Source organism: Megalopta genalis, chromosome 3, assembly GCF_051020955.1.
Source record: "Megalopta genalis isolate 19385.01 chromosome 3, iyMegGena1_principal, whole genome shotgun sequence".
Taxonomy (NCBI): Eukaryota; Metazoa; Arthropoda; class Insecta; order Hymenoptera; family Halictidae; genus Megalopta; species Megalopta genalis.
Window position 1 is genome coordinate 9,651,973 of NC_135015.1, and position 13,909 is coordinate 9,665,881.

At 44.7% G+C, this 13,909-nt stretch overlaps 1 protein-coding gene across 1 annotated transcript in view; it reads left to right on the forward strand.

The window, feature by feature from the left end:
• Positions 1–13,909, forward strand: part of RyR (Ryanodine receptor) — a 46,997-nt gene that overhangs the window by 28,027 nt on the left and 5,061 nt on the right. The window contains 26 exon segments of the mRNA XM_076519909.1: positions 5–233; positions 310–339; positions 843–987; positions 1,095–1,390; positions 2,109–2,642; positions 2,975–3,207; positions 3,291–3,393; positions 3,467–3,622; positions 3,796–3,911; positions 4,015–4,560; positions 4,634–5,452; positions 6,172–6,326; positions 6,401–6,569; positions 6,941–7,218; positions 7,298–7,518; positions 7,813–7,903; positions 7,978–8,294; positions 8,375–8,678; positions 8,760–8,913; positions 8,995–9,786; positions 9,857–10,875; positions 11,234–11,605; positions 11,722–11,834; positions 12,428–12,521; positions 12,595–12,840; positions 13,418–13,829. Of these exon segments, the coding sequence (XP_076376024.1) occupies positions 5–233; positions 310–339; positions 843–987; positions 1,095–1,390; positions 2,109–2,642; positions 2,975–3,207; positions 3,291–3,393; positions 3,467–3,622; positions 3,796–3,911; positions 4,015–4,560; positions 4,634–5,452; positions 6,172–6,326; positions 6,401–6,569; positions 6,941–7,218; positions 7,298–7,518; positions 7,813–7,903; positions 7,978–8,294; positions 8,375–8,678; positions 8,760–8,913; positions 8,995–9,786; positions 9,857–10,875; positions 11,234–11,605; positions 11,722–11,834; positions 12,428–12,521; positions 12,595–12,840; positions 13,418–13,829 (7,944 nt within the window).

The window sequence follows — 13,909 nt, forward strand, 5'->3', positions numbered from 1 at the left end:
TTAGGGTTGCAAAGGAACTATTCCGAGGATGCGGTGGAAGCGGACGAGATCATGAAGGAGTCGCCGATTCCGATGCAAAGAAACAAGCCTGTCAGACCACCCAGGAAAGGTTCCCTTTATGGATCTCGAACCGGAAATATGGAGAACATTGGAGAGGTAGACATGAACGGCTACGGTGACATGAACGGGGACGTGAAAGACGACAAAAAGAAACGCGGGCGTTCGCCATTTCGGTTAGTATACTGTTTAATCAGTTTTATAACGAATTACTTTTATCATGAATGGATTCTGATATGTGAACCTTCCTAGCAAACATAGCAAAGAGACGACGGATGGAGAGTAAGTTAAATTGACAAGTTCTAATCGTCAGAATAGAAAATTTCACTTTGAAGAATAGTATCTTGACATTTTGGCTGCGCGTCGCTCGTATGTGGGTGACGAAATTATTTGCTCAGATCTGAGAATTAATTTTTCCGATAATTCTCCTAACTTTATTAGGATTTGCAAAACGTAGGAATGTTGGAAGTGCATTTGATGTCATACAACTTAACTTTCCAATCCCAATTTCCTTAAATGAAATACTTCAATTTTCTGAATTTAAGTTTGTTGACGTGGCAGTCAAAGTGTTCAGGTATTAAGTCGTCTCATTTTGTTCTCTATCGCGCCTGTACATTTTTCTCATAAACACATCAAATCTAGAGACTACTTATCAGTCACAGTTAACTCATCAGTATTTGTACCACGAACATGTGAGACGGCCTAATACAACAACCGTCGCTGTGGTTACTATCAAACGTGGCGTGAAACGATCGCAAAAACTAAATCCGTAACAACGATTACAGGTTCTTCTCCCGCAAAGCAAAGTCGCCGGACGCGAAAGCGAAAACTCCCGAGCCTCCGGTTCGCTCTGATGTCTCCGACATGAGCACCAAAACTCTGTCGATGAACAAAGCAAGTAGCCGGCCTCCTCAAATTCGCATATCAAATGTAACATCTTTTGTTTATTTATTTTTTTGAATGTCCAGCATGCCGCTTCTAAAAATTCAGTCATCCCGATGTGAGAACACGAATTAATTCATTGTTTCTGATCGCAGATGGACTTGAAAGTGGTACCACCTCAAATCCCAGAACGAAACGCGCCGAAAGCGATGTCGGTATTGAGCGGATCTGGCGTCGAGGCAATTGGAAACGAAATATATGACGCGGAGTGTTTGAAGCTGATGAACGAATACTTTTACGGCGTGCGGATCTTTCCTGGACAGGATCCAACCCACGTTTACGTTGGCTGGGTCACGTCCCAGTACCACCTGCACACGAAGGACTTCAATTTATCTCGCGTGAGAAAAGGATCGGTGGTTATTACAGACAACTTTGAGCGACCCGTTGAACAGTACGTTTTGTTATCTTTATTCTAGATATTGAAAGCCTTCAGACGACATAATCCAATTCATTCGGTTTTGAATCATTATCTCATAGAAAGCGTCATTCAGTTGTTTTTATATCGTCGTTCATTTACTCTAATTATTAGACGTTCCTTTAACACGTTGAATGCCATGGGGGTCACCGGTGACCGGCACTTAACTTGGCGGTGACGCCATGGGGGTCACCGGTGACCGGCGCACCCAAATTGATAGAAATATATGTAATTTAAAACAAATGTCAATATCTAAAATTTTGTATTATTACCATCGCCAATTCAAACAGTGACCCCTGTCGCAATTAACATGTCAAACATGGTTATACAATGTAACTTATCTATTGCAGATAATATTTCAACATTATATGTATCACATAAAAGAAAATTCATCGTGGCGCCACGGACAATTTCTGTAAAACCGGCGTGGCATTCAACGTGTTAAGAACTTACATAAAGTCCACTCGATAATGTCATCTTTATATTATCAAATTTGTTTATATTTTTAAAAAGCTGTTGTATGGGTCACAAGACACAATTTAATAAAAATTGGAAATACTGCACATAAAATAGAAATATCTTAGGTCAGAAAAAACGATTTTAGATTTAAAGTTAAAAGACACTATTATGGCTTCTTTCGAAAAACAAAGACTATATCATGCAAGCAAGATACATACGTAACTTCTTCTGTTAGAGTGGACAGACAGAGCTGTTACATGGTGAGAGCAGACGAGCTGTACAACGAAGTGACGCAAGATGCGTCTGGCAAAGGTGCATCTCAAGGAATGTTTGTCGGTTGTTTCGTCGACACGGCAACCGGTTGGGTGTCGTTCACCTGCGAGGGTAAAGAGACCAGCCACAAGTTCAAAATGGAACCAGACACTAAATTGTTCCCTGCCATCTTCGTGGAAGCCACCAGCAAGGAGATCCTCCAAATCGAACTCGGAAGAACGTCCACTACGTTACCGTTGTCCGCTGCCGTTTTGCAGAACTCCGAACGTCACGTCATACCCCAGTTCCCACCTAGGCTGAAAGTCCAGTGTCTGAAACCTCATCAGTGGGCTAGAGTGCCCAACCAGTCACTTCAAGTACACGCGTTGAAGCTATCCGATATCAGAGGTTGGTCCATGCTATGCGAAGACGCTATCTCAATGCTGGCTCTGCACATTCCCGAAGAGGACAGGTGCATTGATATCTTGGAACTCATCGAAATGGACAAACTGCTCAGGTAAAATTAATCAGAACACTGTCATACACTACCATACACTCGATCTTTTTATGCAAATCTTCATAAAAAACAGAGTTAGACGAATTCCCTTCATGAACGGAAAGATTTTTCATTCTAAAAAGCTAGTAAAATGCTAATAGGTCTAATTTGTCATATTTTATTTATTCAAATAATCACACACAGCTAGTATTTCTAGTACCATTTATAATCATCCCAGATCTATTCTAAGTATATCTCCTATTCATAATTCCACTTGGGGGGTAATTTCGCATAACTCCACGTGGAGGGTTATAGATGAAGAGTTACAACATTCCATTGTTTTATGTGTACAGCTTCCACGCACACACCTTAACCCTTTACGCGGCTCTGTGCTACCAATCGAACTACAGAGCAGCCCACGCTCTGTGTCAACACGTCGACCAGAAACAATTGCTATACGCCATTCGAGCGGAATATATGTCCGGGCCCCTGCGACAAGGATTTTACGACTTGCTGATCGCTCTGCATCTGGAGTCGCACGCGACGACGATGGAAGTGTGCAAGAACGAATACATTATTCCTCTAGGTAGATCCACCTGTTTCACACAATGAACAATCGACGATACAATAACAACTGATACGATAGCTAATCATCGCGTTAATTCATAGGCCAGGAATTGAAGGACTTGTACGAAACCGAGGAGATGAAGCACAGCCTCAGGTACCTGGAAACCGAGTCAGTGCGACCGGAAATGAAGATGACGAAGATCAGGTAAGTAAATCGAATCCAAGCATAGACATGAACCCTCTGACTAATAGTCGACATCAAGGGAAATTCCTTCCAGCGACCAAACGATCGAGGACATAAGGAGCCTCTACAGCCCGCACTTTCCTCTGGACGTTGTGCGGGATTACGTGATGGAGGCCCTTAACGAGGCCGTCGAGGTCAATCAAGTGCACAACCGAGACCCTATCGGTGGCAGCAATGAGAATCTCTTCTTGTATGTAACACTGTGAAAATACGCGCACGGCTGGGCTATTCTGCATGATTAAAGTCTTCGTCGTCGATATCGCGAGCAGAAGAAGATGCTTCTTCAGGATGAAAAGCGCCGCTTCACGCTATAAGCTGTACACTCCGTTATATTCGTTTTATTCACACAATTTTTGTTTACAGGCCGCTTTTGAAACTCGTTGACAGACTCCTGCTAGTCGGGATGCTTAGGAACGAGGACATCATGAAGCTCCTTATCATGGTTCACCCCGAAACTTGGGATCCGACCTTCGACAAAGGTACAATCGCTTTGAATAACCTTTTGATTTATTTTATAATTTTGGCTAGGATGTATTCATGTGCCACTAGATCCTCTGTTCAAAAACACAATTTGAATTACAGAAGGTAAAGACGAACACAAGAAAGGATTACTCCACATGAAAATGGCGGAAGGAGCGAAACTCCAGATGTGCTATCTACTTCACCATCTCAACGACATTCAACTCCGTCACCGCGTCGAGTCTATCATCGCTTTCAGCCACGACTTCGTCGGTGATCTACAATCTGATCAGCTTCGTCGTTACATCGAGATCAAGCAGTCCGACCTGCCGTCTGCGGTAGCAGCGAAGAAAACCAGAGAGTTCAGATGTCCGCCTCGAGAACAGATGAACGCGATTTTGAGCTTCAAGAGCGTAGATTTCAGCGAGGAACCTGACAATATCCCCTGCGGAGAAGACCTGATCACACGGCTAAACGATTTCCACAGCAATTTGATGTCTTACGTGTCGCTTCACGCCCTTCAGGAGGCAGCCGATGCTGCTAACGAGCCTCTAGAGGAAATTCAAAAACCTGGAGCGATGAAGAAGCTGTTCAACTTCATTAACGCTGTGAAGGAACTGGAGGACGAACCTAAACCGGAACCTGAACCTGAAAGGAAGACTCCAGAAGGTAAAATTGTTTCCAAATATAAGTCGATAGATCCAAGTTCTTGGTTTCGATGTGACTGTTTATGTTCTTGCAGAGGTGTTCAGGAAGGTCCTAATATCAACCATTGTCAGCTGGGCCGAAGAATCCCAGATCGAGACACCGAAGTTGGTACGAGAGATGTTCAGCCTCCTGGTTCGTCAATACGACACCGTCGGCGAATTGATCAGGGCTCTGGAGAAAACCTACGTGATTAATAGCAAAACGAGGAGCGACGCTGCGTTGATGTGGGTCGGTCTTAGCCAGATTCGCGCGCTACTGCCCGTGCAGATGTCTCAGGAAGAGGAAGAACTTGTGAGAGAGAGATTGTGGAAACTGGTCAACAACCACACTTTCTTCCAGCATCCTGACTTGATCAGAGTGTTGAGGATACACGAGAATGTGATGGCGATCATGATGAACACTCTCGGCAGACGAGCGCAAGCGCAATCGGATGCTCAAGCTCAGGCTCAAACTACCGAAGGGGAACCAGCCTCCAAGGAAAAGGACACTTCTCACGAGATGGTGGTAGCTTGCTGTCGCTTTCTCTGCTACTTCTGCCGCACATCTAGACAGAACCAGAAGGCTATGTTCGATCACTTCGACTTCTTGTTGGAGAACAGTAATATCCTCTTATCGAGGCCATCTTTGAGAGGATCCACGCCATTGGATGTGGCTTACTCGTCGCTTATGGAGAACACGGAGCTCGCACTTGCTCTCAGAGAACATTATCTTGAGAAGATTGCTATCTACTTGTCACGTTGCGGTTTACAATCGAACTCTGAACTGGTGGAAAAGGGTTATCCTGATCTAGGCTGGGATCCAGTGGAAGGTGAACGATACTTGGACTTCTTGAGGTTCTGCGTTTGGGTCAATGGTCAGTGTAATCTACATAATCTCAATGATAATCGCATTCGCAGGATTCATTTTTAACCTTTTAGGCACGACGCGCCACTATAGTGGCTTTCGCGGATGTCATCTTTCAGAACGACACGCCACTATAGTGGCTTTCGCGGATGTCATCTTTCAGAACGACACGCCACTATAGTGGCTTTCGCGGATGTCATCTTTCAGAACGACACGCCACTATAGTGGCTTTCGCGGATGTCATCGATTTACAACAGTCTACAGGCTGTCCCAAAAATGTCTCGCAATCCGGAAATGGCGGGTTCCTCGGATCAGTTGAAGCAGCTTCTTCCTTCACAAAAATTTTCTCCGAGGCACCGTTAACGAGTTACTAACGAAAAACAGTAACCAATAAGAATCGAGTACGACTGACGCGAGGCGGCCCAGCCAACCAGCGCACGAAGCCCAGTTCCGCTCATTGGCTCGGTCGCCTCGCGCCAGCTGTGCTCGCCTCTCATTGGTCACTGTTTTTCGTTAATAACTCGTTAACGGTGCCTCGGAGAAAATTTTTGTAAAGGAAAAAGTTGCTTCAAATGGCCTGAGGAACCTACCACTTTCGGATTGCGAGACATTTTTGGGACACCCTGTATATACAGACAGAATATACAATATCAGACTCTGCCGTCCAGAGAAATAGCTTCGCGTAGAATTCGACCGTACCTAAAAGGTTAAAGGAACTGTTATGTTTAGGTGAGAGTGTGGAGGAAAACGCAAATCTGGTTATACGATTACTGATCCGAAGACCAGAATGCTTGGGTCCAGCACTCCGTGGTGAGGGTGAAGGTCTGCTGAGGGCCATCATCGACGCCAATAAAATGTCCGAACGCATTGCTGATCGACGAAAGGTGAGTCAAATTCGTTGAGCAATGATACTTGCTCAGAAACACGTGTCAAGATATTAATTGAATCGAAGAAACAGGTGCACGACGAAGCGGAAGGTACGTCAGTATTGCAATTCGAGCATCCGCTTCCGGAATCAGACGGCGACGAAGATTACATCGACACCGGTGCCGCGATCTTGAACTTCTACTGTACTCTGGTGGATCTACTGGGTCGTTGCGCACCGGATTCTTCTGTGATTGAACAAGGTAAGTAGAATCGGAGGCTACACTTTCCAGTGGTCGCGTGCAAACATCTAGCAACGAGAAGAAACGTTCGAACTGCCTTAGTAGTGTCATCTTGCTACTACAACGCCTATCTCATCGCCTTAAACTTTGGAAGCTAAACGCAGTAGGTAGAATTGATTGCCTTTAACCAGAAGCTACGGTCCGTTCTATCACGAGCTTCTTCATAAAATCTTCAGTAACTCGTAATCAGAGATCTAATAATAGTGTTTATTTTCTAACGAGCAACAGAGGCGTCTACAGTATCAGTTGGTAATATACACGAAATAAACGATTTTCTTTGAAACACGATACCCGTTTTAGTGTCACGCGCTGAAGAGAGGATTACGTTTCAGGGAAAAATGAGTCCCTGCGAGCGAGAGCTATTCTACGATCGCTGGTGCCTCTCGATGATCTTCAGGGTGTCCTATCGTTGAGGTTCACTTTGTTGAACCCTGCAGCTGGCGAGGAGAAGCCGAAGAGCGACACACCGTCCGGTCTGATCCCGGGACACAAGCAGAGCATCGTCTTGTTTTTGGAACGCGTTTATGGCATCGAAACCCAAGAGCTGTTCTTCAAGATACTCGAAGAGGCTTTCTTGCCTGACCTTCGTGCCGCTACGATGCTAGACAGGGTGAGCGTACGAAACTAGTTGGAAAAAAACGGTAATTGTTTTCTTTTTTACTATATCCTCGTGAATTTTAATGATCCAGAATGACGGCTACGAATCCGACATGGCGCTGGCTATGAATCGCTACATTGGCAACAGCATCCTGCCTCTTTTGATCAAGCATTCCAAATTCTACAACGAAGCCGACAATTACGCCAGTCTTCTCGATGCTACCCTGCACACCGTTTACAGGCTAAGCAAGAACAGAATGCTGACCAAGGGTCAACGAGAGGCTGTGTCGGACTTCCTGGTGGCGCTGACTAGGTAAACACAATCTTTTTCAAGACGCGATTGAAATAATTAACAGAATCGTTTTGTTGCTTAACAAGAGAAGTCCACGAGTTAAATATCTCGTAAGTTCTATCATTATTTCTTAAACCGCTTTACCTTGCCCCACCCACAACAGTTGTAAATAACTATGTTCGATGTATACCATAAGGGCAATTGCGATTATAGAGTAATATGCGTAAACATATGTACATGCGTACATCTATAATATATTGCTGTTGTTTCGCTCGGCGGGATTTCCAGTTTCTAGCTTCCCTTTTTTCGTTTTAGCCAAATGCAACCCAGTATGCTGCTGAAGTTGCTCCGGAAATTGACAGTGGACGTGTCCAAGCTGTCGGAATACACCACCGTTGCACTAAGGGTGAGTCAGTTGTTCTGAAATCACATAAACGTTGCACGCCGATGTTTAACAACAACGAATATTTTCTGCGACAGCTGTTAACCCTGCATTACGATCGCTGCGCCAAATACTATGGATCGACTGGAGGACAGGGTGCATACGGTGCGTCAAGCGACGAAGAGAAACGCTTAACCATGGTCCTCTTCAGCAACATATTCGATTCCTTGTCAAAAATGGACTACGATCCGGAATTGTTTGGAAAAGCTCTGCCTTGCCTTACGGCGATTGGTTGTGCTCTACCTCCTGACTATTCGTTGTCGAAGAACTACGATGACGAGTGGTACGGTAGCAAATCTGCGTCCACGCAGTCGCCGGATGGACCCTACAATCCTCAACCAATCGACACCTCCAAGTAATGCATCTTCTGTTTCCAAATATGTACAAAGTTATGATCAATCTTAGAACACTTTGCTCTATATCGATGTATTTTAGAGTGGTGCTGAACAACGATCTCAATCAGATAGTGCAGAAGTTCTCGGAACACTACCACGACGCTTGGGCTAGTCGAAAGCTGGAGAACGGTTGGACTTACGGTGAACAGTGGTCCGACTCGAACAAGACCCATCCTAGATTGAAACCATACAACATGCTAACCGACTATGAAAGAGAGCGTTACAAGGAGCCTGTCAGAGAGAGCTTGAAAGCTCTGTTAGCCATAGGGTGGAGCGTAGAACACGCAGAAGTGGACGTTCCTTCGACCAATCGCAGTTCTATGAGACGATCATCGAAGAGTCAAGTGAGCAATTAGAAAGCAATTGCAATTATTTGTTCAAACGAGTACACTATCTCGCTGTGCTAAATCTGTTGTACTTTTCAGGGTGATTCAGCGAATCCTTACAATTACAATCCTCATCCGGTCGACATGACGAATCTGACACTCAGCAGAGAAATGCAGAATATGGCTGAACGTCTTGCGGACAACTCACACGACATCTGGGCTAAGAAAAAGAAGGAAGAGCTTATCACATGTGGTTCGTATCAACAATGGATTTAAGAGAAACTTTCATCGACTCTGAACTAACTAGTGTAACCAAGAAAATATTTTGTTGTAGGAGGTGGTATACATCCGCAGTTGGTACCATACGATCTACTGACTGACAAAGAGAAACGAAAGGACCGTGAGCGTTCCCAAGAATTCCTCAAGTACTTACAATACCAAGGTTACAAGCTCCATAAGCCGAATCGAGGCGGAGAGTCGGAGGTTGCTACAGCAGCAGCCGCGGTGGAGCTGAGATTCGCCTACTCCTTGCTGGAGAAGCTGATAGCCTACTTGGACAAGGCCACCATCAACATGAAACTTCTAAAACCATCTGACACGTTCAGCCGACGGAACAGCTTCAAGACTTCGACCAGAGACATAAAATTCTTCAGCAAGGTCGTGCTACCGTTGATGGAGAAGTACTTTAGCACTCACAGGAATTACTTTATTGCGGTGGCCACGGCGACCAACAACGTCGGGGCTGCTTCCTTGAAAGAAAAAGAAATGGTGGCAGCACTGTTTTGCAAACTGGCGAGCCTGCTAAGGTCTAGATTGGCCGCTTTCGGACCAGACGTCAGGATCACCGTCCGCTGTCTTCAAGTGCTGGTCAAGGGCATCGACGCGAAGAGTTTGGTGAAAAACTGTCCAGAGTTCATTCGAACATCCATGTTAACCTTCTTCAACAACACTGCGGACGATTTGGGTCACACGATTTTGAATCTCCAGGAAGGCAAGTACAGTCATCTTCGAGGCACGCATCTGAAAACGTCGACCTCTCTGTCCTACATCAACAGCGTCGTTTTGCCGGTTCTGACTGCTATGTTCGATCATCTTGCCGCTTGCGAGTATGGAAGCGATCTTCTGTGTAAGTAAATAGTGTACCAATGAAATATTCTTGGATTTGTACGATCAGTAATAATTTCTGTTTCTTACAGTGGACGAAATTCAAGTAGCGTCCTACAAGATGCTGGCGTCTTTGTACACTCTCGGCGTTGACTCGTCGTTAACCCACGACAGGAAGTACTTGAAGATGGAAATCGAGCGGAACAAGCCCAACTTGGGATCCTGCTTAGGTGCCTTCTCCAGTTGCTTCCCCGTGGCTTTCTTAGAGCCTCACCTAAACAAGCACAATCAATTTTCCCTGTTGAACCGTATCGCCGATCATTCGCTGGAGGCCCAGGACATCATGTCGAAAATGGAGTCCAGCATGCCGACACTGGAGACGATCTTAGGAGAAGTGGATCAGTTCGTCGAATCCGAGAAAACCTACAACGATCTTCCTCACGTGGTCGATGTGATTCTGCCACTACTTTGCTCGTACCTGCCGTTTTGGTGGGCCCAGGGACCAGACAACGTGAACCCAACGGAAGGAACGTACGTCAGTATGGTCACTAGTGATCATATGAATCAACTTCTCAAAAACGTCCTCAAGTTGATCAAGAAGAACATTGGCAATGAGAACGCTCCTTGGATGACACGCATCGCAGCCTACACCCAACAGATCATCATCAATTCGTCGGAGGAGCTGTTGAAGGACCCGTTCTTGCCGCTCGCTGAACGCGTGAAGAAACGTACCGACAACATGTTCCATAAAGAAGAGTCTCTTCGAGGGTTCATTAAATCGTCCACCGACGACACTTCGCAGGTCGAGGCGCAAATTCAAGAAGATTGGCAGCTGTTAGTCCGCGACATCTACTCGTTCTATCCTCTGCTGATCAAGTACGTAGATCTACAGAGGAATCACTGGCTAAGGAACAATATCCCCGAGGCTGAAGATCTGTACAATCACGTGGCTGCGATATTCAATATTTGGTCCAAGTCGCAGTACTTCTTGCGCGAGGAACAGAACTTTATATCGGCGAATGAAATCGACAATATGGTACTGATCATGCCGACAGCTACTAGGAGACCCGCTGCCATCTCGGATGGAACTGCACCCTCTGGCGGAGGCAAGGTTGGTAGCATTCGTGAAATGAACATCTTACAGTTGAAAGATTACAAGAATCGGAGAATATCGACAGGTCATTTTAAGATCATGTTTTTATACATGTCTAAACGCACACGATTGAATATGAATAAACTAAATCTTAAAATAGTTTTTAGAAATTTTCAAGGTCATAGTTATTGTTTTTGCATGCAAAACTATATGCAAGCAAAAACAATACTATGACCTTGGAAATTTCTAAAAACTATTTTAAGATTTAGTTTATTTTAAGATTAAGTTTAAGATTTTAACTGAAATTAATCTAAAGAGATAAATTTAATTCTCAAATAACACAAAGAACATATATGCTAAATCGTATGATTAACAGAAAAAAAAGAAGCATCGCGATAAGAAGAGGGACAAGGACAAAGAGATTCAAGCGTCTCTAATGGTGGCCTGCTTGAAGAGGTTGCTGCCGGTGGGTTTGAACCTCTTCGCCGGACGTGAACAGGAATTGGTTCAACACTGCAAGGACAGGTTCCTGAAGAAAATGCCTGAGTACGATATCGCAGAGTTCGCAAAGACGCAGCTGACTCTACCGGATAAGATCGATCCCGCCGACGAAATGTCTTGGCAGCATTACTTGTACTCGAAGCTGGGCCAGAAGAAAGACGTTATGGAGCCAGTGAAGGCGCAACAGTTAGAGGACGTGGTCGCGAGAATCACGGACATGGCTAAAGTTCTTTATGGCTTACACATGGTGAGTGGGACAGTTGCACACGCACTCGCACTGCTTTTCGATCATCGTTTCTTCGACAATGCTCCTTGGTCGGAGAGTCCCATCGATTCATTTAGGAATTTTATGTTCTCGAGTAGATAGATCATCCGCAACAACAGAGCAAGGGTCAATATCGATCCGTGGTGTCGATACAACGCAAACGAGCCGTGATCGCTTGTTTCCGTCAAACTTCCCTACATTCCTTGCCCAGGTATCCTCTTTTGGTTTGATTTGCGTTGCCAGTATTTTTGGATTTCTGTCTGCCTCGGCTCTAACCAATCGGGAACCGATACGTCTGTATGGTCTTTACGTTTTTGTCGCTTAGACTTGGAATTTGTTTAACATTCGGTCAGCGATCAGAGACAGGTAAAATGCTATTTCCTAGACAGCTTGAAGCCGAAGTAAAACCATATGATCTGCGTATCGTTTTGAATATTTTCTGTTTACCTATCTCTGCTCATAGTTACATTTTCGTTATGGAAATCGGTGATTCAACTACTTCGACGATTTTTCCACGAGAGTACATACTAATCACAGATCATCGACGATGTTTTTTTCTATTTATTTGTTAGTGATCTAACGATTGTAGTTGTGTGTGCATGCTGCTAAAAGGCAACGAAACCTCCACCATCTCGGGATGGATGGAAGCGTGTATTGTGTGCGGCCAGAAAGCGAGCGGCAATTGCATGCCTGCGTACTAGAAAACTGTACAAGCTACAAAGGTGAAGTAACACTGGTGTATAATTGATCTTGGAATTGTGTTCGTCAGGCTGTGAAGATTGATCACCGAATTTATTGTTCCAGGCATCGGGCTATAAACATATTCGCGCGAACATACTACGAGCTCTGGTTACAGGATGAGAATGTGGGCCAAGAAGTGATGATTGAAGACCTTACGGTAAAATTTTGTATTTGCGGAAATTGCGAATGAAAAAGAAGTAGTCTTTTAACACGTTGTTGTCCTTCCAAAGCAATCTTTCGAGGACGCAGAATTGAAAAAGATGGACAAAGACGAGGATGAGGGAAAACCAGACCCGCTTACGCAATTGGTCACTACGTTCTGTCGCGGAGCCATGACAGAACGATCCGGTGCTCTTCAAGAAGATCCGCTCTACATGAGTTATGCTCAAATCATATCGAAATCTTGCGGCGAGGAGGAAGAGGAAGGAGAAGATGAGGGCGGAGGTGGCGAGGAGGAAGGTGGTGCCTCCATCCATGTAAGTACTTTATGGTTTCTGCTATGATTTCTAGTATTGAGACTCTACAAAACTGCTCTGAGCTATACATATATCGAGGAATGGAAATTACGGACAACCTTCCTATATGTTCAATCTTATTAACAACTTTCTTCCTATCTTTTTCTCACATACTAACCCTGTAGAAGCGGGTGCATAAGCTACTTATGGTAAGAATAAGTAGTTGTTGCGGAGATTCACTTGTTTCCGTTTCTATTCTCGTCAAGTCTTCATTGTGTTATGTCTCCTCGATATTTACATGTTAAAAACACGCCTGTGATTCTGTAAATATTTTTCTAACAATCGAGCCCCTGATCACTGTCTGTCTATGTCTCGTTACACTCGTCTTCGTCAAACGTCACTTCACCTTAAATTGTTATTAACTTTCTTATCTTTTCCTAATGCGTCCTCGAAGAGACCAATGCATAAACACATGGTAAGATGATTGTTTACGATGTATTCATCTGCGATACTCCTGTGATACTCCTGCGGTTACTTCATAATTTCCCTATCAATTAGAAGATGTAAAGGCAAATGAAATAATGAAGTACGTTTGCAGGAGCAAGAAATGGAGAAGCAGAAGCTTCTCTTCCACCAGGCTCGCCTTGCCAACCGCGGTGTGGCGGAGATGGTCCTGCTGCACATATCTGCCTGCAAGGGTCTGCCCAGCGAGATGGTTATGAAGACCTTAGAACTGGGTATCTCCATTCTTCGCGGCGGTAACATAGAAATCCAGCGGGGAATGCTGAACCATTTGAAAGAGAAGAAGGACGTGGGATTCTTCACTTCCATCGCTGGCTTAATGAATTCCTGCAGCGTTTTGGATCTGGACGCTTTCGAGAGGAACACGAAAGCTGAAGGTCTCGGAGTCGGTTCCGAGGGTGCAGCTGGTGAGAAGAACATGCACGACGCTGAATTTACGTGCGCCCTATTTCGTTTCATCCAACTGACTTGCGAGGGGCACAATCTTGGTACGTCAATTCGTATTACTAGATATTTAATGCTGCTACGGAGTAGTATACCGTTAGGAGGCAAGCTTCACTGTCTTCAT